Source organism: Podarcis erhardii, assembly GCF_964252035.2.
Source record: "Podarcis erhardii genome assembly, chromosome: 3".
Lineage (NCBI taxonomy): Eukaryota > Metazoa > Chordata > Lepidosauria > Squamata > Lacertidae > Podarcis > Podarcis erhardii.
Window position 1 is genome coordinate 84,406,854 of NC_138507.1, and position 27,742 is coordinate 84,434,595.

The window sequence follows — 27,742 nt, forward strand, 5'->3', positions numbered from 1 at the left end:
GAGCAATATAATGACGCAGAGCTAAAAATGCTATACAAACATACCAATGGTATAGCATTCAGCCTTATGGATCAGGGAAATCTTGTGCAAAAAGATACAGCATTACAGAGTCTAGGGGCAACAGTGGACAATGTCCTTTTTCAATATAACACTGAACACCAGTTGCTGGGGGCCAAGAAACACTGGAAAGGCCTCTTGCTTTCATGCCCTGTTCGTGGGCTTCCCAGCATGGCTCTCGAGTTCTTACAACGGTGAGATTCCACAGTGCCCGATTAAATTAAATGTGTTGTATTAATAAGCAGGACCAAGAGTTGTGTTCATCAGCGACACTCTTCTAAGTGTTTTCATTTTGTCTCATTAACAGGTTCTGTGCATTGATGAAGCCACAGCAAGTGTGGATCAGAAGACAGACAGATTACTCCAGCAGACCATCCGCCAGCGATTCGCAGACAAAACTGTACTGACTATAGCTCACAGGTGCCTTTTTGTTTCTCATTTAGCCTCTGTTCTCCAGCTTTCAAGCAGCAACGCTCAGGGATCACAGAATCACCTTATTTACCTAATGCACTTTTGCTTGCACACCCAGCTCTCTGAACAGATGATAACTATCCACAGTGGGTGGCAGATGCAGGGATGTCACAACCACATGCCTTTTGATTTACAAATCTGAAGTGCTTCAGGAAGTATTAATTAGTATCAGTGCTTGGATTATGGGAGGAAAGAGAGCTTTAATGAAATCCACAAGTCTTGCTCCTAGCTTTCCTTAATTTTAGTCAAATTACAGTATTTTTCGCTCTATAGGACGCACCCGACCATAAGACGCACCTAGTTTTAGAGGGGGAGAACAAGAAAAAAGCATTCTCTCCCTCTCTGCGCACCGCCCCCTTCAGCGAAGCGGCAGGAGAAGCGGCGCCCCTTCCATTTCTTCTCCCGCTTTGCTGAAGGGGCGCTGCACAGAGAGGGAAAGCTGTGCAGCACCTCTCCAGCGAAGCAAACCCAGGAGAGCAAGAGGGATCAGTGCGCACTGACCCCTCTCACTCTCCAGGCTTTGCATTGCTGAAGCCATGGAGCCTGCATTTGCTCCATAAGACGCACACACATTTCCCCTTAATTTTTGGAGGGGAAAAAGTGTGTCTTATAGAGCGAAAAATACGGTATGTCCCACTGTTAGGTAGCTTAAATCCCATTTCATGCAGCAACTGACTTCATAGTAGTCAAAGATAATTATCACTTAACATGGCTATCGATGTATTATTTACCTGAAGCGTTTTCCTGTTATTTAGCTGACAGGGCTCCCAGAGTGACTTACAGCAATCACTTGTAAGACAGCAAAAGGTGGTGTGTATACAACCTGACCTCTTCTGTACGAATGTTGCAAAATACCCAGAAGAGCAGCTCTGCTTTTCATATTAGTAAGAGGCTGCAGAGGGTTGCAGGCTATATCTTGCAGGCCTTCAATTATAGTATCAGTGAGTAACAAATAAGAAACATGAGGCTTAGGTCTAGTTCTTACACACAACAAACAAGCTAGCAAAGCTGTTTCAAAATTGCTTTGTTATTCACATGCTTGAAGGCTTCTGCATCCAAAATAAATAAATAAACGCATTGACACCTGAGAGATGCACAGAGCCACACAGTTGCAAGGGACCTCAACAGTCAGAATGTAAAGGCAGAGAATATCACTTCTATAGCATCCCTCATAGGAAGAGGCTGGATGGCCACCTAACAGTTGTTAGGTGCCTATAGATTTACAGCAGTAGCTGAAAGGGAGCACTCTTTTGCCCACTTTGAGGTACTGTGATAAAAGAGAGGGCAGCACTTTTCAGTTCTCTGCTCTTTCCAAAATAAGAGCTTACCCTGCTGCTGTGTTTATTTCAGGTTGAACACTATCCTGGACTCAGACCGAGTGCTGGTGATGCATGCTGGGAAGGTGGCAGAGCTTGATTCCCCTGCTGTTCTCAGCCAGAAGCCAGACTCCCTGTTTCAGCATCTTCTGCACAGTGGGCAGCAGTGACCTCCCTGCAGAGACACAAACACTGGACAATTGGTACCTCACGACTGGGAATGTTCCCCTCTGCAATGTGGGACCCTTTCCTGATATCCGCAGCTTAACGAAAGATGCACTCCACACACGGCTGAGAGTCCAGCTTACAAATTGAGAACAGGTGACAGAACATTCTCTGTCCAGGACTGCCAAGGGCTGCAGTTAATCGCTCCAACACATCTCGGCATCAAGAAAGAACCCTGTGTGAGACCCTGGAGAGCTTGCTACAAGGCCATGTGGGCAGTGTAAGGCAGCTGAGCATTTAACACCGTGTCCTTCCCCTGTCCTGACTTTATTCAAGACGTCCCCACCCTGTCCCAAGTGGCGTGGCCTACCTTGGTCATAGAACCTGCTTGGCCAGCCACTTCGGCAACTGAATTGCCAGGGTTAGCAGCAAGTCCCATGGCTACAGTCTGGCATCCTCACACATTGTTTGCAGTATTCCTCTTCCCAGCCTGTGTCACACCTACAAAAAGAATACAGGAGGGTCAGAAGAAGAAAACAACAATATCACAAGTAGCAAAAATAAGGAAAGGGGTGGGCAGTGCCATAGGGCATTAGCTTTGCACTAACAGTCACAGTCTCAATTCTTGACGATGCTGGGAGCGAAGGGAGTTTCTCTTGCATAATGTAGACAAGCGCCTCTCATAAGAATGCTAGAGTTCTTGCAGAAAGCAACAGCAGGCAGGTGAGAAGCGTTTAAGTGGGTGGAGCCAAGCATGGGGCAAAAGGGAGCTGTGGGGAAGAGGGAGAATTTGGGGTGGGGCTTTTGCGCATCAATCAACCAGGAATGCCTGTCTAATTCTTGCCTGGGGACAGTGAGAAAGGCATCTCCATTGAACAGATATGTGGATAGAAGCACAGCAGGGTTGGGGGGGGGGTACAGGGAAGCACAGCCCTGTTGTTTTTAAATAAAAATAATAATTTTGAATGAACCTCTTCAAAGGAAGTACAAACTCAATAAACAATATTCAAAACTTGGGTTACACGTCTCTCCTTCATGCAGCAGTACATAAAGTCAACCATACCCAATTCTACTGCAGTCTGTTCCTGTTGTCATCAGGTGTGGAAATCTCTAAAGAGAAGGAAAAAACAGCCCTTATCCTCCAAATCTGCAATCTCTGTTAGTGTTCATGTATGAAACAAAGGGAGACCATTTCCCCAGGAAGGTGTCTTCTTGTGTTTTATTCTTAGCCAACCTAAACTTGGTACATAAGCATTTCAGAGCTCTGGTACTTTTTTCAGTATGGAAGCAATGATGTCATTTGACAGAAACTCCTTGTTCCAACAAGTGAATGACATGATAACAAGGTTTTCTGGGGTTTTTTTTATATAAAAAAAGTTAGATCAGCATAGAAGCCACAAAGAGGAAAACAATCAAAAGAGGCTGGGTACTCTCTCCCCTCCTTTTTATGGGGTTCCTATTTCCCATTAACAATTGAAATTAAACTGTGATTGATGCAAATGATGTCTTTCTCCACTTTCCCAGATGAAAAGAGGCATGCTCTCTTCCACCAGCTGCAGAATGGCTGTATATACCACTAAAACACCTGCTAACTGCTTTGTTTGACCCTGACACACACCTCAGAAACCCCTGCCCTTTGAGTAAACTGATGGGTTCTGAACAATATCCTAAGGCAATAGTAGGCATATGTCAAACCCCAAACACAGCAACCAGCACTGGCATGTGGTGGTGTTGGAATGCTGTACATGCAATATTATGCCATATTATTTGGCTGATTTTTGACACGTAATCAGCCACGCAAACATGATCTTGGTAACTCATTTGAAATCGAAATATGTCAGTGTCTTATCAAACTGTATCCCTGTCCTTTGGAACTTGTCAGAGGGATGGTATAACTGGCTAAGGGCACTATCTAACACAATAATGGAAGGAAAGGGCTTTTGGAAGTTTGTGCCCAATAATCAGTTGGCTTACTGCCCAGTCAGAAGTTCAGCAAAACGATTAAAATTCCTGCAGCAGACAAACTCTATCGGAGGTTGTTTTAATTAGTAAGCACAAATGCACACACTCGATACTGTTGCTTCAAGAAGGGTTCTCTCTCTGAGCCTTGAGAGGGTTTTCAGTCTTTGCTTCAAGTTCTCAGCAGATCGAAAGTCCAAAGTTGCCAAAATCCTGCAACTTCCGTCTTCTGTTTCTTCTTTGCAAGTCTTTACAACTCTCCCCAACAACCCTTCACCATTCTCCGCCACCACCACGAAATTCTGTAATGACAACTTCTGATATAGACCAGAACTGCATGCCAGTATGCACAGCGACAGAGATCAGACAAGTACGAGTAATCTGGGGGGCAGGGGATCCTTTTCTACCAACTCATGGAGAATTAACTCATGACTTAAAAAGGTCCACCTGACCCACCATCATACAAAGGACAAAATACATGACTTGGCTAGCAACTTGAGGTGGTGACCTTCTGTAAGCGCAATAAATATGCAAAGTTTTCAGATATACGGACTCCATATGAGGATCTATTTGCTTGAATGAATGAACCTGGGATTGATCTGGATGACCAGGTGTGCCCCCCTCCATCAAAAAACTACACACAGAAAGTAGGGTTTTGTTTTATTATGGTTTATTACATCTTGTCTGATTACATTCCCCATTTCCCTTAAAAATATAATATTTATACAACTACAAATAAAAGGACAGGAAGCTGAGATCCAAAAGGCCCCCAGACCAAGCAGAAACCCTGCTACGAAGTTTAAGAGCCAAGCACAAGAAGCAAAAATGGGAAATGAGCTTTAGCACAGAGGTGTGGTCTCTCTCAGATTCCTTCACTCCATGATACCCTTTGCTTTATGACTGCCTATTTCTCTCTCTCTCTTCATTTCTTTCCATCCTATTTCCCAACTAAAATTGTGCTGCATGTGGCTGGGGTCCAACCCTTTGTACTACGTCTTCTGTACACCACTTAGAGGTGACGGCAGATTAAGTGGTATATAAATTGTCAAAATAAAATACAGTTTTGTATTGATGAATGACAGATTGGGGGTAGAAACCTGCAGAAAGCTTTCCACTGCTTTAGGGCAGGGGTTGGCAAGGTTTACCGCGCCTGGGCCGGTTCACTCCAGCGGAGATCCCTCCGCGCCCATGATTTCCAGTGTCTGCACAGGTGCAATTTCCAGCGTCGGTGCAGATGCGATTTCCGGCGCCATGGAAACGTGTCCCCGCGCTACGCTGCTTTAGTGCAGCGTGCAGGGACTCGCCAAGTGGGCGGCTCAGTTCAGGGGCGGCTCATGGGCCAGTTAAACAACCCCTGTGGGCCACTTGTGGCCCATGGGCCTTAGGTTGCCAACCCCACAAACATTCCATCAGCTTGTATTTGGACATATGCCGAAGACCATTGTATTACAAAGAGTTACATGTGATGCTCTGCAAATTTTCCCTTTGAACGTCCTCAAGAGGTGCACAGGCCTGGACCTAGCACTTGCAAGAAGTTACACTAGCACAGCTTTGTAGAGATCCGTAAGAGTTAATCACTGCTTGCTAGAATCAGCACTTATTCTAGAAAGCCTATCTGACCAACAGCGTGGGAGATATGGGACCATGTGTCCTTTGGAGGCCTGGCAAGCTGGATCCCCACACATTAACTCAGCCCCACACATTAACTCAGTGCTGAATAGAGTAGCAGGTGAAGATCTTCACCATCACATCCCTTTATAGTCCACCATTTGTTCTGACTGTTCTGACCATGCAGACAAGGCCATGGGAAGATGACATCAAGCACAGGTGACCAAGCGTCACCAGCATTCCCAGATATTTTCCAACGTGCAAGCCCAGTTACAGGCAGTAGGAATCTCAGTGCAGACCTATAAGGATTCAACCCATTGTTTGCCCAAAAAGGGAAAGTGATTCTCCAACCATAGATGGAGCTGTAAGATGTCCGTTTCCTCTTGCTTTGTTCCTTATTTAACTCAGCCTGTAAATAAAGCCTGTTAATGAGCGACTTTAGTGGTCACCATTGTCCATCTTTGGCAGAACACAGCACAAGCATTTCTGTTTGCCTGACAGAAAGAGCTGCCCCTCCCTTCCTGTGTGCTGTTCTGGGAGTTTCCCTAACTCTCCCCACCTCCAAGTCAATTTGGGGGGGGGGCAAAGGGAAGGCAGGGGAACTTATTGCACCAACAGGAACCTTGCACTGTCTCCTGCTAGCTACATAGTTGAATTAGAACTACATGGTTGAATGTCCTCCTCAAAGGGGTCCATTCTTCTGCCGTAGGACTATAGCTTTGTCAGTCTTCCTGGATCTCACAGTTCTTGCACGGATCGCTGCCCTCCAGACAGTTAGTTCAGCCTGCTTCAGAACTGAGCCAGACTTGGCTTGACCAGTTTGCTTCCATTCTGTTCCATGGCTCTCCTGTAGACCCTATGTTCACAGCAAAAATTATTCCCCCCAAATGTGAACTGAACAACTCAGCACCTTCCAAAACAAGTTAACACCATGGGTGGACAAACAACCATTGGCCAAGTGCAGAAACCTACCCAAGATTTTGGAGCTGAATTGCTACTAGATTGGTACTCCATTCCAGCCTTATAAAGATTCAGAAAGTGTGTATCAGACTCAAAGTCTACAGTAATTTTGCAACATCCTTCCATTATCTTTTGCATCTTGCCTCTGCCTCTATTGATTAACTAAAAGTCAAACACCTCTGGCCATATCTCCTTCCAAAGCGCACTCATCTAGCAAGAATTGGATTCAGCAGCATGTTAATGTGAAATCTCCTACCATATTTGATGCACCTCCCGAGTAAAACCATGCTTTTACTAAACACATATTCCAAGAGTCTCATGTATTAGGATTAAATTATGTTATCAATGCATGTTGGCAGATTTACTCAATGACTCACACAGGTCTTTTCCAAGACAGAAATGATGTTTATTGAGCACACCAAAACAAAATATATACATCCATTACAGAAATGAGGAATAGCTCAGCAAATTATGCCTGCCAACATATTCATTATCAAGGAGAGGATCAACAAACCAATGTCCCCTCCTTTGAGACCTCTTAAACGCATGTAACACTTTAACTAAATATCCAATGACACATCAGAAAGTGGCAACATGCTATTGTTGTTTTTTCATCGGTGTCCCCTCGCTTTTTGTGTAACATCCAGCCTGATCGAGAACTCAAAAGGTTTGCTACAAAGAGGATTGTAAAAGCAAGAGGGATTTCCCCCTTGCTGCGATACCTCTGGCTGCCTGCTTCTCTGGAGGTAGCTGAGCAATCCAGCTTTGCTCTTGCTCCACCACAGCCCAAGGAGGTGTGACTGAGTCAGGACCCAATTAGGGGGCAGCACACAAGAACTGGAGAAAGCTGAGGTTTCACAGCAAGTACAGAGTTGGTTGGGGGCATCAGTTAGAAGCACCTCTCTGCCATGCAAATGGCTGTGTCCTGATGACTTCTGATTGGCTAATGTTGCCAATCACAAGGAAACTCTGGGTGAGGGATGAATGTCCTCTCAGGCTATTTTCAATGGAAATTGCTAAAAGCTCATTCTCCAAGAGAAGGAATTGCTTGAAAAAACTGTGAGCTGCAGATCAAAGTGGGACCTAGCAGCACAGTGATTGCTGACTGGATGCATGCATAGACACCTTGCAGCTGACTGGCCAGTAGAGCTAGAGACTGAAAATCGACTCCAGTGAGACTGATCATTATGGTCGATGCTGGGGGCAGGGTAAAGACGTAGGAAGTTCTGGGTTTATTTAAATGACTTGTTTCTTTTCCGTTTGAGCAACGTAAGAAAAGATATAAAAACCCACACCCTCACCAGAGCACAGTCTCATTTCAAAGTAATTCAGTATCATGTAAATATTTCCCGTCAAATAAAAGTGTCCTTCCATAAATCTTCATGAGCTGTAGGTGGTCTGTAGTCATGTTCTGTTGTCAAAGCATACAAAAAAACCAAAACCATGTAGTATATTTGATTTAGCATTGTTCCTCAGGTCTTGAAGTTGTTGTTGCCTTTTCTATTAAAATTAAGTCCCAAGCTTGCATAAACCACACTTCAAACAGGTCAGCATTTGAAGTTCTCCAGTGTCCAGCAATGGTAAGCTGTGCTGCCACGATAAGGCAGATAAGAAGATCCATTTGAGTAAGGTCCTGGGCATCCGCCGCAAAAATGGAGAGAAGAGCAATCTTGGGGTTCAAAATAATCACCTCTAGAAGTGCCTTCATCCTAGATCGCCAGAAAATAGAAGCCCTTCTTTTGGTTGTTTGAGAATATGGGCACTGACCTCTCTTACTTATTTGAGTATGGACTCTCAAAAAAACATTAGAACCTGAACTCCTTCTTTGAATTGCTAGTAGCTCTCTTCTCTCAATCACATTTCTCCAATCCATTCTGTCTCCTATACCTTCAAACACCTAGGAACCCATGCACAACTGCTACCCCCCAAACTGAACATTTAGCCCTCCAGATGATGTTGAACTACAACTTTCATAATCTCTGATCATTGCCCATGCTTATGATTATTTGGCTATGGTTTTGATTTGGGTAAATGACAATTCCAGAAAGCTATCCTTTAATCACAGCTCTTCTCTTCTGCTCTCACCTGATCACACTATTCATGCAATTTTGTTTCTTTCCATTACTGCCAGGCATGTTACTACTTTTATAATGTTGCAGAGATCTCTTTACTAAAGACCTTTGCACAGTGTATATGGACAAATTTCTGCAGCTCTATTATTTATTTTTTGAAAAATTGCAATTTAAGGTTTCCAGCAATTCTGTTAGCACTTTATAATGAATGACCATAATAAATGTTCCAACTTTTAGTAAAAGGAGGTATTTGCCAGTTACATTGTGTGCATGTGTCATTGTACAGAAGACATAGGCTGTTTTTCAATCACACAATACAAATTATTGTGATTAGAAATGAAGTACAGTCGTAAAAGGAGAACTGACTGTGGCCAATCAGAATGTCAAAGTTCTGAAATACCAGCATTCCAATTTTTTTAAAAAAATTTAAGCACATGCAGGTCTATGAAATACATGCATTCGTGGTCAGGAAACACATGAGTGGAAAAGGGAAGTGATAGATATGATGGATGTGGTGCAAAGTGTGAATTGTTTTGTTCCAAACACATCTTGGCATGATCCACTCACTGGTATAGACTGGAAATAGAGTGATCAAATAAAATGAACACAAAAGTTTGACATGGTATGGATGGTAACTTTTAGTTCCACAGTCTCAAAAGGAAAAACAATGTCCTTGTTCACAAAAAGCCTTGCCTCTGGAAGCACATCAATATAATCAACAGGGTCACACTTCCTCATCTTTCAGCAAATCCAAGTTAAGAATTGGAGTATAAAACCAAATACTTTCAGTTCATAAAAGAAAAATCTCCATTCTACTGTATCAAATGCCTCTTTCTCCACTGCTTTTTCTATAAGTACTTTTTATTGGTTTTCATATACATATAACAAAATATAACTAGACAAATAAACATAATCATAACACCCCTCCCCGAAGTCTCTCCAGATATCTGGTAAGTATTCATGTCCCTATACTATTTGTCCCTCTTTTCATTTTTCTGCAGGATTCTCTGATGTTATTCTTCCAGGGTTGCAGGGCAGCATCTGTCCACAATGAGGTCATCTTCTCCAACTGAAGTATCCAACTATCAAGAAGTATACATGGTCACAACATCTAGATTTATAATGATGAAGCAGATAACATATTTTGTAGACCCCTTTCACTAGTACACACAGGTCCCACTATTGGAACACTTGTTATCAAAAATTTCAGTTATACCCAAACTGCTGATTAAGATATCTGAACAGCTGGAGCTTGCCCACTTCCTTACTTGTTCATGCTCTGCTTGTTGCCAGCAGCCATTTTGAGCAGAAACCATGGAGGGACGGAGAGAGATCAGACAAATCAGGGAGCAAGAGAGATTGAACAAATCAGCTTTTCTTTTGTTTGGTTTTGCTGATTGGCTGTGGCAGTTTCAGGCATAAACCAGGGAGGGATTGAGATTGGACAAATCACAAATTAAAAATGTTCCCATAGGAAGTAATGGAAATCACCAGCTTTGTCATGTGAATGCTGACCTAACAAATTATTTTCTTGTTCAGAGGAAGGCATTGCACTGGGAAAGCAGGACCTGCGTGTATATGAAATGCATGGCCATCAGATGGCATAAAAGGCATCTGTTGTTACAGATCAGCAGAAAAACCAGATTGTACACAAAATCCTCTATAAAATGAATCTTTTAAAAAACACAAATCTATACATAATTTTTAGGATTGCAAAAATCACTATGCACAATAATTTGTTTTAGAAAATTTCAGTTGTTGGCTAAGCAAGTGTTAAAATAGATCATTTTACAATTGTATCTTTCTGATTATATAATGTAGCAATCTGAGTAATCTATACGTGTACTTCTAATTATACATTTAGAGTCCTATAATGCACAATGGCAGAATCATTAACAGCTGAAATGATTATAAAAGGCTTTCTGTACCAAACATGTTGATATAATACAGATTTGCTGATTGCAAAATCCAATCCTTTTTGTTGGTATATTTATGATGCTTGTTTATATTTTAAGCATTTTTACCCCGCTATTCAGCCATAAAAAGCTTCTAGAATGTTTATTTTTACTAACAGCACAATAGGACTGCAGCCCCAAACACCTTAATGAGAATGGTAAGGTAAAGGACCCCTGGATAGTTAAGTCCAGTCAAAGGTGACTATGGGGTTGCAGCGCTCATCTCACTTCAAGCCGAGGGAGTCGGCATTTGTTCACAGACAGCTTTCCAGGTCATGTGGCCAGCATGATTAAACTACTTCTGGCGCAACAGAACACCATGATGGAAGTCAGAGCACATGGAACCACTATTTACCTTCCCGTCGCAGCAGTACCTATTTATCTACTAGTACTGGTGTGCTTTCAAACTGCTATGTTGGCAGAAGCTGGGACAGAGCAATGGGAGCTCATCCTGTCAGGCAGATTCAAACCGCTGACCTTCCGATCAGCAAGCCCAAAAGAATCAGTGGTTTAGACCACAGCGCCATTCATAATTAACAATTGTTTGAATACTTGGAATGGCTGCAACAGTCACATTTTATTGCTTTTGTCTCCTATGATGCAAATTCCTCGTAACAATGTGAATGATGTCTCACTGTCACTTGGTTCTCATAACACTTGTAAAACTGGGCTTTGCAATAAGACTTCTCTTAATCTGTCTTTTGCATTCTGTTAATGTTAAATGATCAGTTTGTTATTCGTCAGTTCTTGAATATCCAAAGGGCAACTGAAACACAAACCAATGGAGTTTCAATGTTTTTCTTTTAAAGAATCCCCCTCCCAACTTCTTTCTTGATATATGAAAATGGTCTAAATGTTCTAGTACTGCTATGTACAATTTTATATCATTACCATTTATATTATAGTAACTATTGTACTTGAAACTGTTATGATAGTTTCCATCCTACCCATAATCCTGCTGGTCACTTCTCTCCTCGTCCCCTGGATCAGCCCCCCCCCCATGCACACAGAAATAGAGAGAAAATGTGTGCACAAATATACATTGCTAATTTGAGTAAAAGTCCAATTTAGTAGAATTAATATGAGTCTTAAGCACTGAAGAGGTTAAAGAGGAAATGGGAAAGAAGGTGACAGAATTACATCTGGGTTGACAAGTCTTTCTGAGATCTTTCAGTGGTGGGGACATAATTGGATAAAGGTTTACAGCAGAGGGCTTTTTCTATTTAAAGTATTTGCTGCTATAGCAAAGCCAGAGCAAAGCAAAGCAGTGCTGGTACTCTGAATCTTCTATGGGGTTATACCACCCTACATTTAAGTTACAACTTATAATCCTTCTAAGTGCACTGGAGGGAAGGGTGAAGTACGGAGCCATGTTTTCTCCTCACAATGTTTACTGAAGGATGCTACATCATAACATAACATCCTTTCTGAGATGCATATAAGGTGATATAGTCCTAGAGAGAAGAGTTGGGATGGAAGGATCTATCAATTTTGGTTCTCTGTTCCCATTTTTCTAATCTGAAATGCAGTTTCTACAAATATTTGCTATTAAAATAATAATAATAATAATAATAATAATAATAATAATAATAATACACCAGCACTTTAGTGTGCATTTCTTCTAATTAAGAGATTTTTGTATGCAGTTCTGACTAATGGACACATTTTTGCATTTTCCTCTAATATCACGTGTACGCTATTTTTACTAATATCTTAATTTTTATGCACTTTCTCCCAACAGAGGCATTTTTTAAATATATGCATTTGGTTGTTTGGCTGGAGAACTGCATTGCAAAATTTGGATATGGGTGAAATTTAAAGGATGGCTGTGTTTCAGTTTTCATATTGTTTTGGAAAGTGAGAATTTGATAGATTCAGCATTCAATGAGAACTGATCAAATTTCTCTCCTATCCCCTAGTCAAGTTTTTTATGTTGTGAACAACACAGAGATCTATAGATTTAGGGCAATATGCAAATTTAATGAACAAAACAAAACAAAACGCCACTATTGATTTGCTACAACAGTAAAAGCTATTTATAAAAAGGAGTGGTGCGGGGGAGAGAACTCTCTGCTGCTACCTTTTACATGTGAAAGTCTCCTACCTCTGAAAGGCTTCTGAGTTTTGACAGCCCATTGCTGGGAGTGAAAAAAGTTTCTCCCATCATTGCAGTCTGACAACAGAGCTGTGAAGGAGGGGGGGAACTGTAGATAATGATTTAGGATTAACCTTGAGCGGCTTAGAAAATTTAGAGATATCTTACCTTCTATTTCTGTGAATTTGGTAGAGTTGTTATATTGTATCAGCATTTAATTTAAACCAAAGACCCAAGAGACAAAACTTCTTAACAACTATTTTACTTTCCTTTAGACATAAAACAGTAATTCACAACATAGGACTCATAAAATAGGAAGTTAATTGAAGACTTCCTGGTTTGTTTATTGGCTTGTACAAACGGAGATGCGAAGGGGATACATGCATGGGCAAAAGGCTTTTATATCCAGACTAATTAAGTAATTATTATCTGAACTCCCTTGGTGAGTGCACCTGTTATTTTACCTGGATTGAGTTGCAAGTTATCTCCTCATTTTTTTCCATTTTCTGACTTGTCTTTTTCTGATGAGTCTTTATTTTCAGAAGACAGCTTCCAGGCTTTCTTAAAAATGTTAATCCCCAAGATCAGAGCTACCTTATCAAGCTCAGATTGCTTTTTATCTGCCGCATCAGAATGCATCTGTAGCTGAGCAACTTCCTTTGCTATCTTCTCTCGTAGTTGGTTCACTTCCACCAGCAAGGGATCTTTTGCCTTACGCATCTTGCGCATCATCTCCCCTAAGCCAGTCAAAGTGGTAGAGTGGAAAGCATAAGAAAATCATTAATACATGCAAAATTATTTTGGGTCATCAATTATAAGGTACCATTTTGGTATACCCAAAAGACAGAAGCAGGGTTTGCATTACTGTATGAAGAACTGACAGTTACTTGCAATGATTTGGTTGCACCCTAATTAATTCCCTGTTTAGGATAATACCCTGAGATAAAAACAAATTATGCAATGTCCAGCATCACCACTTTAGAGGATAGTAGGGGAAAAGGAAGAATAAAATGAGTGCAGTACCTTCCTGTTTTGTAAGTCTGTTTAACTCAACTGTCAGATAATGCAGTTTCTTCTGTCGTGCTTCTTGTTCAGCCTTCAATTTCTCTCTTTCCTCCAATACCTAGAAAGGTTTGTGAAGGGAAGGAAGGTATTAAAAATCCCCCTTTCATGGATTACAACCCAACTAAAACTACAACAATCATTGAAAGTAAATATTTTCATCTTATGCTTGCTAACTCAGCCTGTGATTCATTGCACCCAGCTCCTAACATACTAAATGCCACTAAACATGAAACATACTAAAACTTACTAAAGCTTAAAAGCATGCAGGTCCTGCTTTCTGAACAAAATGTGTTCCCAGGAAATCATTTGTTAGGCGTATGTTCACATAATGAGCTTATGATTTCCATTATTTCCTATGGGAACACTTCTATTTCGTAATTTGTTTGATCTCTCCCCCTCCCTCCCTGGTTTCTGCCCAAAAGGGCTGCTGCTGACCAGCAAAACATGAAGTAGGCAAACTCCATCTGTTTGGGTATCTGAATTTGCTGCTTGTGTAGTGAGGTTTGGGTATAATTCTTCGTGTTTGGCTGAGATTTCAGTTACCAAGTGTTCCAATAGCAGGACCTGCATGTAGATTGTATCCTTAAAGAGAGACTGTTTAAGACCTTAGGGTGAAGAGCAGGTAATAAACAATAACAACAATTAACAAGGTGTGTCTTGCCACAGTACCATAAAAACAGCCATTAGATAGCTCAAGACATTAGAGGTACATCCTGTTCAAAAAAACTATACATAATCCAATGTCAAATAAAAAGTGCAGAAAAAAGTTAAAATAAAATTGTATGTGCTTTGAACTTCTGTAAAACGGCAGACCTTAAATCCAAGAATGTAATCTTAAACAAGGAATCAATTCTGCACTTGGTTTCATATTTCATTATGTGTTAGGAAAAGATGTGCAGTAGAAAAAGTATTACAGTGGTACCTTGGGTTAAGAACTTAATTCGTTCCGGAGGTCCGTTCTTAACCTGAAACTGCTTTTAACCTGAGGTACCACTTTAGCTAATGGGGCCTCCCGCTGCCGCACAATTTCTGTTCTCATCCTGAAGCAAAGTTCTTAACCCGAGGTACTATTTCTGGGTTAGTGGAGTCTGTAACCTGAAGTCTGTAACCTGAAGTGTTTGTAACCCGAGGTACCACTGTATATATTTTTAAACTACAGTATAAGGCATTCAGAAGTAAGTCTATAAGGATACTATCCACTTCTCAATAGCAGCAACTACATTGCTGCTATGTGGAAAAGGAAATGTGGGGGGGGGGGGAGGAAGATACATCTGCTTGTAAGATAAACATTCTCACCTTTCGTTTCTGAACAGCTCGATTTCTATCATCAGGTATTTTTTCCTTAGCGCCTTTGGGGGTAGGCTGAGGGAGCAATTTGGAATGAGGAGCAGAGAAAGGGGTTTGAACCATCATAGATGTATTTCTTTTGATATCACAAGTCCTTCGTGTTGTGGAAATTGTCTGAATAACTCTGACGTTGGAAACTGAATGATTTGGTGGCACTGTTGGAGTACCGTACTGAGGTGCATTTGGAAATTCAGGATCAGCCTGCTGGGGAGGAGCATACGTGGCCCAGCCAGAAGCTGCATAAGTGAAATACTGTCCATATGGATTATAGCCAGGAGGGGGCATTGTGGGAGGTGGATAGTTTTGTGGCAGGTGAGTTGCACCGAATGGTAAATAGAATGGAACACTATACTGGGGATATATGGGAGCAGGAAACATATGAGGAAGACAAGGTGGGGCAGAGGGAATTGGAGATGCCATGGGAACAGCTTGCTCTTGTGGGAAATGATAATCTTGCCTTACAATTTTGCTTTCAGTGTGCTTAGAATGTGAAGCAGGAGACATCTCTTTAGATGGTGGGAAATAATCAGGAGAGGGAGAGTGGTTCCACCTTGACTCTGGATAATGAGTGTCACTTTTACTGCAGTGCCTTTCCTTAAACTCCATAGATTCTTTCCTAGGTTTATGAGAAGCCACTGAACGACGATCAGGAGAATGAGATGCTTTCTTCCCATGGAGGCGTTCCTGAGTGCGGGCAGCAAGCTTACCAATTTCAGCCACCCCAATGTCAAGACCAATAGTTTTGAGCAAGTCATAAATTTTCTCATGCTCTGGTCTGGATTCTTCTAAAGTGTCTGATTTTACAGACAGACTAGCAGGAGGAGAGTTTATTTTCTTCCTTCCATGTTCTTTATCACCACTCAATGTTATCCTTTGAATAAAAATTGAGTCATCCCCATTATCACCATAAAGAAACTTCTCTTCAGCCTCAACATCATCAAGGAGGCTGTTCCTTCTCTTTTCTTGAGTGCTGGAAGAATCTGTTTTCATACTCAGAATGTGTGAAAAGCCATTCCCATCCTGGCTGGCTCTTTCATGGGGAAGCAAGAAGTAACTGTGCTGGTCTTCATGCTCTGATGTGGACTCATGACACTCTCTCTGATTCAAAAAGCTCCCAAAATTCTGTTTATAATGGGAAATGTTTTGGTTTTGGCCAGAATGCAGCTTCCAATTATGCACATTGCCTTCAGATGTTGTATTTGCAGGTTCTACATCTGCATTTTTATTGAACTGTTTGAGGAATTTCACCTCCTCAGTTGAAAAAGGAGCAATGCTGTTGGTTCTCTGGGGAAAAGGAGGATCATCTGAAAGAAGAGGGGGCTCTTTGAGAGAGGCAGAACTGCTAGAAAAGACTTCAGGCTAAAAAGAAAGAAATTGCCATTTGTTACTACATTTTGCAAGGAGGCTAATCACTTTCCCAATCTATTAAGACAGACATAACTTTAATATAAAGGGTTTATAGTCAGTAGTTCATAACACTAACGAAAACTGTAAGACAAAGATAAAAATGGAATTGAAAGAGACAAAATAGTTCCTAAATACCACACTGTTACATCTGCATAAGATGGCCATTTTGATTAGGGATGGGCCATACTTTAAGAATGTGAGAACAGTCTGCTGGATCCAGCCAGTGGCCCACCTAGCCCAGAATCCTGTTCTCATAGTGGCCAACTAGAAGCCCAAGGGAAGCCCACAAGCAAGAGCTGAGAGCAATAGCCCTCTGCCCACCTGCAGTTTCCAGCAACTAGTATTCTGAAGCATACCACCTTCAACACAACAGTGAAGGCAGAGCATATCCATCAGGGTTAGCAGCCACTGATAGCCATAACCTCTGTGAATTTGCCAATCCTCTTTTAAAGCCACCCAAGTTAGCGGCTATTACTGCCTCTTGTGGGCAGGAATTCCACAATTAAACTATGTGCAGCGTGGAGAAGTACCGTATTTTTCGCCCCATAGGACGCACCGGCTCATAGGACGCACCAAGTTTTTTGGGGGGGAAATAAAGGGGGAAAAATATTTTCCCCCCCCCAGGCGCTTGTGGGGCCGGCAGCGGGGAGAAGCGCTCTTCTCCCTACCGCCCGCCTGCAGACCAGGTCCGGGGACAGCAGGAGGACGCGCTGCGCCTCCCAACTGTCCCCGGAGCTTGCGGGGCAGGCAGCGGGGAGAAGCGCTCTTCTCCCCGCCGCCCGCCTGCAGATCAGGTCCGGGGACAGCGGGAAGACGCGCTGCGCCTCCCCGCTGTCCCCGGAGCTTGCGGGGCTGGCGGCCGGGAGAAGCACGCGTCTCCCCGCCGTCAGCCTCCAAACCACATCGGGAGACAGCAGGATGGCGGCGTTCCGCCTCCCCGCTGTCCCCCGACCTTGTGGGACTGGTGCTGCGGCTCTCCTGAAGCCTGGAGAGCGAGAGGGGTCAGTGCGCACCGACCCCTCTCGCTCTCCAGGCTTCAGCGAAAGCCTGCATTCGCCCCATAGGACGCACACGCATTTCCCCTTCATTTTGGGAGGGGGAAAAGTGCGTCCTATAGGGCGAAAAATACGGTACTTCCTTTTGTCTGTCTTGAATCTTCCAACATTCAGCTTCCTTGGATGTCCATAAATTCTAGTATTATGAGAAAGAGAAAACTTTTCTCTAGCTCCTTTCTCCATGCTGTGCATAATTTTATACACTTTTGTCATGTCACTTTCACTGCCGACAATCAACACTCCTGCCTGATCGTCTTTAATAGGGCACTGGAAGAGAAAGTGACCGATTATCCCCCACTAAAGGCCAACCCTGGCTTGCAACACTGATCTAATGAGCTATAAAACTGCCAGTACAGCGAGGTAAGATTTGTCAGCTTGATACCTTGGTAATAGCTGTTCAATTCTTGCCCCTACTCAAGCAAACCCTCGTTCACAGTGAGGGCAATGAGAGGGCTTTGTTTGCCCTGAATAACACTGTCATTTAGACAAAGCTGAGGGGCTATGCAGTACCCTGGGAATCATTCTGCGATGCCTGATTTGCTGAGATTACACAGCAATAATAGAGGAGAAGAAAAACCATGTCAAATGAGTAACTGAGGAGCAACACAGTGGCTGTGGACAGGGACAAACATATGTAAAACAATACCTTTGGAGATTTGAAATCAACATTTTCCACCAAACCCAAAGTGTTTTTGCACCAAAACATTCACAAGCAAGCATTGTGTGCAGCTCTGGTTATGGCAGCTACAAAAAGATAATTCCCACAGGCATATTGTTACTATTATCAGAAACGAACTGATTTTTTCATATGATGAAACCCTGAGATAGAGAGAGCAGGATGCAAAAAAGGTACTTGCCACATCACAGTTGGCATGGTTTTGAAAAGCATTATTTATTTACAGTATTTAGTATTGGAACCACCTGCCAAGGTGCTCTCTCTCCACAGCTACACAACAGAAAAACAATCCAGTCATGATAGTATGAAATGTCACCTGTTCAGAGCATTCCATACCAGTTTGAGAGAATGTTTGCAGTCCAATCCAACTAGGTAATTCTAGTATTAAGATTCTTTTATTAGGTTCAAGCAGGTTAAAAAAATGCACAACATGGTAAATTTACTGCATAAATTGCCAACTCTTCAATTTCAGCCTACACACAGATGTGAATAATAGTACCCTTATTTTGTTTGCATTCAACCCATTGCAAGTGCCATTAAATGGTTCAAAACAAATCCCAGATGTACCATTACAAAAACCACCTTAATTTGGTGGTCTTGACTATTCTGATTTTTCTACTGTAGAGGTAAAAAACCCCATCATGTCCAGATTAATAATAACAACAATAACAATAATAATTTATTATTTGTATCTCAGCCACTCTGGGCATCTTCCAGAATATATATAGAAACATAGTAAAAAATTAAACCTTATAAAGCTTTCCTATACAGGGCTGGCTTCAAATGTCAAGGTGTTAAAACATTTCTGGCACCTTGCCGCAGGTTCTATCTATAGGAGAAAAACATTACACGTATACAAGTGGGAGGCTCTTCTGTGTGATAGCATCACAGCTACAGAATGTACTGCCAAGGATAGTGAATCTGGTGCTCGAACCAGGTAAAAATGTTTGTCACCCAGCCACTGCAAATTGTTATATTATCTAGCTGAATAGTTCTGCCATTCTCAACTTTATTGTATTCTCGGTTGTTTTAGATTGTAGTACAGGTGGCGATCACCTTGTACCTGTCTACCTGACATGTGACCACCAAGACATGCGCTGCTTTCAGTTTTGGAAGGGAGCAAAATGGGCTTACGCACAATTGCTGACATGCACAATGACCTGGAAAGCAACCCCCACACTAACAGGGAATCGCCTGTATTTAAATTCCTATGTATACTACCTGGAAATCTGTTTCTGGAAAGCTTAGGGGTTTTTTTAATAAGTAAGGATTTTGATTGTGTGTGAATTTTAAAGCTATATGAATAAGCTGAATGAAAACTTTTGAAAGGTAGAATTGCTCATGAAGTGGGATGCTCTAAATACCAAAACTAGTAAAATGTCCTCATTCCAAGAAAAATGGGATCCAATATGCTGATTATTCTACAAGTTATACCAAACAAACTCCACAACTGTGAGGGAAGCCTGGATATTATTCTGAGGGTATTTGTTCCAGAATTAACAGAGATTAAGTTAAGTAATAAAATTTAAGATTCAATAAAAGAGCAGTAAAAAGTGTAAAGGACAGTTTAACCAGAGAGAGAAATACATGCCAAACCTGCACCGAAGGATCATCCCTGTGTTTCTTCAGAATAGATTTTTTGGGCATTGCTGTGATTTCATTAGGTCTATAAATATATTTATGTTCAGGGTCTTGACTGCAATTTCTGCTCAGCTCCTCCTCTTTGCTTTTTCTCCCAGCATATTCAAGTACACGTAAATCCACATCGTGAAATGGCAGGCTTGGGCTCTTACTAGGATCTTGTTTGCAGAAGTTCCACGTCCCAGACAAGAAATCCTCAGGCTCTATGTCTATCTTAAGCAGTCTGTCATCTCTGTCATGTTTAGGAAGTTCTAGGTCTTGCCCTGTATCCTCTGATGGCTTCCCAAGTAGCATTCTATACCTTTCCGTTTCCCTTGGGAGATATTGTAGATGGTTATAGCTGGTGCTATAGTCTGATTGATGGAGGAAATCATCTCTAAAGCGATAATCCTCATCTTGTCCTGTATTGAAAGGTGAAGAAGGAGTTTCCTTGGTCAAGGAATACCGCTCAATGCTTTGAGGGCGTGGAAGGCCACTGCTAAATATTGGACCATCAGCCAAGTCATCCCTAATAAGAGAGGTACAGAACAAAATCAGCAACTTGGAATAACCCCCCCGAACTCCAGCTGGCATAAAGTGCCCTTTGTATGACAACTCAATACTTCTTGCCTTGAACCCAAGATGGCTGGTTCTGAAGATTTTATATACTCAGCAATAACTTCACCCCTTGACAGTCCAAACTATGCTGCAGTGAGCGAAATAATTCATTTCAGAAGTCTTGTTATTTATGCGCATAGGAGATATGCAACAGGAACAGAAGGAACAGAAGCCCAAACTTGAGAGCACTCAGGTTCCAGTTTGTCTATTTATCTTACACAAAAGGCCTGCATACTTCAATTATTTTATGGTGGATTTGAACAACACACATTTAGGGTTGGTATCTGAAGAAGTGTGCATGCACACGAAAGCTCATACCAAGAACTGACTTAGTTGGTCTTTAAGGTGCTACTGGAAGGAATTTGTTTTGTTTTGATTTAGGGTTGTGTTTAGCTTTTTTAGATGGTCTCATAAAAAAAAAAAAGAACACAAATGTCTTGCTGGCTATCTAGGGGGAAAGTAAGCAACAGAACATTTTGGTATGTTTTACAATAGTAGAATTCCCCCTTTCATCAGCAACAATATTGTAGTTCCAAATTCAGCAAAGTTTCTTACCCTCCACTCCTCAAATAATTTCCTTCACATACTGTACTGTTTTCTGCATGTTACTTTAGCAAAAAAACAAAACAAAAAAACCCCCTCAGAATTACTACTGAAAATAACTTCCATGCATGTTTTTAAATGAGGATTGCTGAAAGCATTGAACCTAAATACATGTGTTCATCACACTCAGCCTGCTGAATGTTTTCCCAACAATAATTGTGAAGAGATCTTCATGCACCTAACATGTCAAAAACAGTATGAAGCAAAATATCAAAATATGGAAGACAACTTCCTTATCAGTTCAAAGCAGTGTTCAAAATTAGCCAGGCACCAGGCGCATTTTGCCCCAGGCTTTTGACCACTTGCAACCAAGTGAAGATGCCTGGGCACCAGGATGGCACCCGACATCACCATCTGCGGATCACTGGATCTGGACTGTTTTCACACACTAATATCTCACTAATACCCTGTAAAATGTTATCAGTTACATTTTATCTGCACAAACGGAATGAATTTCTGGAACCAAATTGCTTTTTCTGTGCAGCCTGAGGAGGAACAGTCACCATTAAGAAAAAGAGGTAAATTTAGGTCAATATATATGTATGTGGACTATCCCTGGATCAAGTGACGTTTCTTCTTCCAGTTCTCAAAGCTCTTAACCTAGTTCAAGGTAGTCAGAAGTTTAACTCAGAATCAATCATGGAAAGTCCATCATTTGAAAACTAAGACTGGAGCTGTCTTGCCCCAAAATGGAAACTAGGCATTCCATTTTGACGACAGCAAACTTGGTTTAAGGAACCATTTGGGAACCTAGCATATATATCTAATTTTCTAATACTGCAGGAGAATAAGATCTATAATGGGAAACTGGATTCAACCGAAAAAAATTGTCCATCAAGACACAGACCTATACCAGCTCAAGCTATTATAAGCCCTTAAAAAAGGGGAGCGGGGGGCGGTTCATAGGATCAAGATATCAGTTGAAAAAAAGTTATACCGTATTTTTCGCTCTATAGGACGCACTTTTTCCCCTTCAAAAATGAAGGGGAAATGTGTGTGCGTCCTATGGAGCGAAGAAGCCATAGCCCCGCAACCCTCTCCCGGCTGGAGAGGTCACGGGCGGCTATGGCAGGAGCATCTTTAGCTGCACGCCACCTCTCCAGCCGGGACAGCGCGCACGGGGCTAAAGAAGCCCCCGCGACCCTCTCCCAGCTGGAGAGGTGATGCGCGGCTATTGCAGCAGCCTCTTTAGCCGCGCACCACCACTCCAGCCGGGACAGCGCGCGCGGGGCTAAAGAAGCCCCCCGCGAACCTCTCCCAGCTGGAGAAGTGACGCGCGGCTATGGCAGCAGCCTCTTCGCTGTACGCCTTTCCGCTGCTCCCCGACCTGCCCTTTGGGGCTGGTGGTGGGCTTCCCCCCGTCAGCCCCAAAGAGCAGGTCGAAAGGAACCTGAAGCCTGGAGAGCGAGAGGGGTCGGTGCGCACCGACCCCTCTCGCTCTCCAGGCTTTTGAGGTAGCCGCCTGAAGGCGACTGAACGCACCTTAAACGGCACCTTGTTTTAGAGGGGGAAAACAAGAGGGGGGAAATTCTCCCCCTCTCTGCGCAGCAGCTCCTGCCACTTCGCTGAAGGGGCACTGGGCAGAGAGGGGGAGAATTTTTTTTCCTTGTTCTCCGCCCTCTAAAACAAGGTGCATCCTATAGTCCGGTGTGTCCTATAGTGCGAAAAATACAGTAATTTGCATTGTTCTTATCACCACGACAGAGTTAAAATCACTTTAACAGTACCCTGTTAGCAGAGACACTGAGCAATGTGCCCAGCAATAAAATACTGGCCAAAGTTTATTGAACAAATCAAACTCCAGCACAGGGCTGTCTTAAGCATATGCGGCGCAGGGGTGCAAAGATCCGCCCGGCGCCCCTCCCAAAGTTGCCCAGTTGTCAACCTTTTTTAGGGGGGGAACCCCAAAGTTGCTGACCTTTTTAAGGAAAGGTTCCCCAGAGTTGTCAGGCACCTGGTTGGCGAAAAGAGGCGAAGCTGCTCACTCTCTTTCTCTCTCTCAGGGAGCTGCCGCCAGCACACTGCGAGTCCCAAAGTCGGACCGAAGTGGAGAAATGCACAGGAAAGGCAAGCGGCGGCAACCCTTTGGCCCACCTGTTCCTTCCACCACCCAGGGCAGCATGAGGAGGGGCTGCTTGCCTGCTGCTGCTGCTGCTTCCAGCGTCGGAGGAGCGAAGGGACACCGCTAAAGCCGAGGCGGGAAAGGCATGCTGAGGAGAATGCTGCTTGCCGCCTTTTCTGTCGCTGCTGTTGCCGTCGTCTCTTGTCCTCCTCCTCCTCCTCGCTGGGTGCGTGTCTGTCTGCTTGCCCACCCACCTACCTGCTTGCTTGCTCTCTGGCTCCCGGAAGAGCCCACTGCAGTGCTCCGACCAACAGACAGGCTCTTCCCGGACTCAACTCTCGAGCTCTGGACTCTCAGCCTGGCGCCCCTGAGAGCCTGGCACCCGGGTGCCCTGCACCCCTAGCGCCTATGGGTAAGACAGCCCTGCCCAGCTGAAAGAAAGAAGTTTTGCCTTTCGACAGGCCTTGTTGACAGCAGTCTTAGATTCAATGAAACAGCCACAAGAAAATTCACTCACAGCTAGACAGCTTACCAAAGCAGCTACTACCTCAGTAAAGATCATGCCACCCGCCCTGGTCACAACTTACCCCCTCTTGTCTAGATGACTTACAGACAACATAATTAACCCTTAAATTACACACTGAATTATCTCTGCTGTTATACTTCCATATTCTACATACTAACAGCAAATTAATACTGGATCTTCTGTAGCCAAAATGACCACCCAAACATTAAGAGGTGGCTATATTTTGGCCCAGGGAAATCCCAAGATTTGCAGATGCACAAAAAATATTTTCAAAAACTCTAAGGAGAGACATAAGGAAATAACCAGCCCAAGGAAAACTGAATAAGCTCTGTCAACATGGAATATTGGGTGAGTGTTGGGGGCAAAAGCACAGGACACTGATGGGGGAGTGAAGAGGAATGGAATGGAATAACTGAGAGAACCCTGATCAGCAGCACTCTATGTGGCAACATTTTCTTGTGGGTCCAATTTGGGTTTTCCTTATTCTAGTGTTGATATAGCTTTAACACTTTCACACTGAACAATGAAACTTCCCGGTTGCTTCTACTTCTAGAAGTGGCTCTAGAAGTAAAAGCAACTAGGAAGTTTCATTGTTCAGTGTGAAAGTGTTTTACAACTTCTGTCATTCACGCAATTATCTTTCCTAAATATACCCTTTTTCATGTACATGTCTGTGTATATAACCCTATTCTAAATAGAAACCTGCTGTTGGGGATCTGAAGAAGAAATTTCACCCCTAAAAATGGATTAGGAAAACAGGATGTTTGGGCAGTGAAAGCAAATTATAATATAGATCTTCACACAGTTTCTGTACCTGCAGGAACATGTGAGTTTAAAATAGCAGCTAAATTGTCATGAGGTAACAAGAAATTTACTAAAAGGGTGTTTCATCATTTTGTTTTTCAACTGGGGTTCATTTTTAGAAAAGAAGCTGTTTCAGTTCCACATCTACTCTCACGGGTTACTCAGAATCCACTGAAGACAAAACTGTCAGAAAAATTCAAAGAAGTAGATGTAAAAACTAATGATTTCAATCAAACAAAAGGTTTTCAAAACTGAGCTATGTACTTTTTATCCATCTCAATCCTGCTCTTATTTATAAAAAGACTGTATGAAATTAAACGGAGACATGTTTTCAATACCTCTCTTTAATTCCTAATATTTTAAATCCATACCAAGGGAGGTATTAAAAATATGTCAATAAGAGAGCTAAATATGTCTGTCCTATATGTGAGATTCCCAACATGTCCTATACATTTCCCACAACGTCTTACAATCAGGTTGTGGGGTTTTATATTACCCATGGGACAAGTACCAAGAAAGATAACCAAGGTTAATTATGAGAGACTGGCCTTCAGAGAAGCCTTACCTGTTCCCATCACTCAAACTTGGAGAGCGTTTGTCTGGAGAGTGAGAGCGCTTGCCCGGAGAGTGAGAGCGCTTGCCCGGAGAGTGAGAGCGCTTGCCCGGAGAGTGAGAGCGCTTGCCCGGAGAGTGAGAGCGCTTGCCCGGAGAGTGAGAGCGCTTGCCCGGAGAGTGAGAGCGCTTGCCCGGAGAGTGAGAGCGCTTGCCTGGAGAGCGTCTCTACAATTAAAATAACAAGACATCAGAATTCTTACGGCCAAGTAAGTTACTATGGGGCAGGGGGTTCATGATGCTATTTAAGAAATAAGCCAATATTAATGCAGTATGCAAATTTTACTACAATTGATGTGGATTTGAAAAACACTACATGCATCTAATGTTTATGTGCAGTGAAGACATCTGATAATATGTACACCAACAATGTAATGAGACAATGCAGCTAAATTGACAATTGTACCATTTAGAAGAATAAGAAGCCTCCCAATTTATTGTCAGTGACACAAACCACCAAAAAACCACTGTCCACCCCCATTTTTCACAGAAAAGCGGTCAATTCTAGGAATGGGTTGTTTCTTAAAATTAATTAGTAATGGAACAGGGGGATAGCCCATCAGTCGTATAGGGCACTTCCAAGTTCTAATAGACATTTTTAGATAGGTGAACTTATCTCTTGGAAGCATTTATCTCCTCACTCTGCTTCCTCCTGCTATCTAGATAATCAAATATCAGTTTATTAAGCCAAGATATGTGCAGAGTCACAAATCCACATGCAGCTTGCTCAGCTCCCTGTTCCCAAAGCCAGGCATCAAAACTAACAGCAGTGTACTGTTACATCCAAACACTGGCTTCCAAACAAGACAGGAACTGGAAGCAAATTTTATTTCAATGGCTTCATTTTCTAGCCTCCTTGGGAGCCATTGACTAGCTTTCCAATTATTTGTTAACAGAATAACTATGGTTAACTGGTTTCCTGGCATATTTCCCACTTGAACAAAGGGGGCAGGGGACCAAAGAGATTGCATGCGGGTTCAGTAAATTGATGCATATCTCAGCTCATTAATCATCCAAATGCAGCCTCTTTTCTTCTTCATCTCTCCCCCAGCCTTTAAGATCTTTAAGTATTTGGTTATTGACAAATATGAAAAGTGAAGCACAATCACTTCCAAAGGCTAATCTTCTCTGAAATTCACAGTTTGATCCTAACCATGACTATCCATTAGCTGTGTTGATTTTGGTTGAAATAATTTTCAAGTAATCCAACCAGGTTTTAGGCGCCCAATATGCCTTAGCAGCCATCCTACTTTTCAAATTCATTCAACGATCCACGAACCTTTGGTAAAAATAAACCTAAGCTCCTCCCCACCACAAGCCAAGTCTACAGGTATTGCCTTAACCTGTTAAGCGTATTTTGTGTGCGGGCAAAAATCACCGGCCACTTTCCTTCATGTAGAAATGAAGGAAAGAAAGGAGCGTGCAGCTCAACCTGAGACGGGCCTACTCAGAAGTCTTACTAAATCCAAGGTGATTTCCTCTCAGATGTAGGATACACAGGGCTGTTGCACATTTAATGTTTCTCTACTTTGAGGCAAAGCTTCCCCTCCAGCTGTCATTAAGCCTTTCGACCTCCTTCGCATCACCACAGAGCCAAGGATGGGATCGCAGGTAAGATTGCTTAGGGATGCTCAAGGCTGCTGGGCGCATGCCCAGAAATGTGGGCCATGATATTATATATAACTAAGTTGGGGGCAGGAAAACGGCTGGCTATTCCAGTAAGTGGCAGTTAGGTGCAAGAGATGGGGGATGCTCCTTGGGGAAGGTACAGTGGTACCTCGGGTTAAGTACTTAATTCGTTCCGGAGGTCCGTACTTAACCTGAAACTGTACTTAACCTGAAGCACCACTTTAGGTTGGGGCCTCCTGGTGCCGCTGCACCACCACAGCACGATTTCTGTTCTCATCCTGAAGCAAAGTTCTTAACCTGAAGCACTATTTCTGGGTTAGCGGAGTCTGTAACCTGAAGTGTATGTAACCTGAAGCGTATGTAACCCGAGGTACCACTGTACTGAGGCAAGCGGGCGGGCGTTACCCCTGGACGCTGGGGAGGCGGAAGAAGAAGAGTTTGGATTTGATATCCCGCTTTATCATTACCCTAAGGTGTCTCAAAGCGGCTAACATTCTCCTTCCCCTTCCTCCCCCACAACAAACACTCTGTGAGGTGAGTGGGGCTGAGAGACTTCAGAAAAGTGTGACTGGCCCAAGGTCACCCAGCAGCTGCATGTGGAAGTGCGGAGACCCGAACCAGGTTCCCCAGATTAGGAGTCTACCGCTCTTAACCACTACACCACACTGGCTCTCGGAGGCGGCTTAAATTCGCTCAGGCCGGGCCAATTCCCCAACCCGTAACCCCCTCAGCCTCCGCCGCCACGGGCAGAGCGTACCCGACTACTGCGGCGCGAAGGCGGCGACCGGCGCGAAGAGCGTCCGCTGGAGGGCGAGCGGTGCCGGCGGCGGCTCCGCGGAGACCGGGAGCGCGAGCGCGAGCGGTGCGAGCTGCGGCCTCGAGCCGAACTGGAGCTGGATCCGCTGGCTTTGGACCGGCTGGAAGACGGCTTGCTCGAACGGCTGCTGCTGGCGCGGTGCATCACGACAACAGCAGCGCCTCCGCCGCCGCCAAGGCCGCTCTCGCTAGCTCCCTGCCCAGCCCCCAGCCCGCTCTGCGCACGCATCAACTGCCCCCGCTC

General features: G+C 43.2%; 2 protein-coding genes across 12 annotated transcripts in view; one reads left to right on the forward strand and one right to left on the reverse strand.

Moving 5' to 3' along the window:
* The window catches only part of ABCC10 (ATP binding cassette subfamily C member 10), a 26,149-nt gene extending 23,124 nt beyond the window's left edge, over positions 1 to 3,025 (forward strand). For 7 of the 9 annotated variants that reach the window (XM_081856582.1, XM_081856581.1, XM_081856578.1 and 4 more), the window contains exon 21: positions 365 to 3,025. In XM_081856582.1, coding sequence (XP_081712708.1) covers positions 365 to 670 — 306 coding nt within the window. In that variant the 3' untranslated portion in view covers positions 671 to 3,025. The remainder of the gene's footprint in view (positions 1 to 364) is intronic. The other 2 variants (XM_081856584.1, XM_081856585.1) reach the window with 1 other exon arrangement.
* LOC309338993 (zinc finger protein 318-like) lies at positions 1,113 to 27,742 on the reverse strand. Of its 3 annotated transcripts, XR_014155131.1 has the most exons (9): positions 27,440 to 27,742; positions 25,007 to 25,221; positions 19,805 to 20,357; positions 15,020 to 16,429; positions 13,682 to 13,781; positions 13,123 to 13,395; positions 3,073 to 3,119; positions 2,380 to 2,510; positions 1,113 to 2,019 (listed from the first exon to the last, which is right to left on the reverse strand). XR_014155131.1 is itself a non-coding variant. In XM_081856586.1 (7 exons), exons 1-6 carry the CDS (start codon positions 27,725 to 27,727, stop codon positions 13,148 to 13,150), a joined length of 2,814 nt encoding a protein of 937 aa, XP_081712712.1. In that variant the 5' UTR covers positions 27,728 to 27,742; the 3' UTR covers positions 9,034 to 9,690; positions 13,123 to 13,147. The 3 variants fall into 3 exon arrangements, 2 of the variants coding, with proteins under 2 accessions (XP_081712712.1, XP_081712713.1); XM_081856586.1 differs by lacking the exons at positions 1,113 to 2,019; positions 2,380 to 2,510; positions 3,073 to 3,119 and adding an exon at positions 9,034 to 9,690; XM_081856587.1 differs by lacking the exons at positions 1,113 to 2,019; positions 2,380 to 2,510; positions 3,073 to 3,119 and adding an exon at positions 9,034 to 9,719.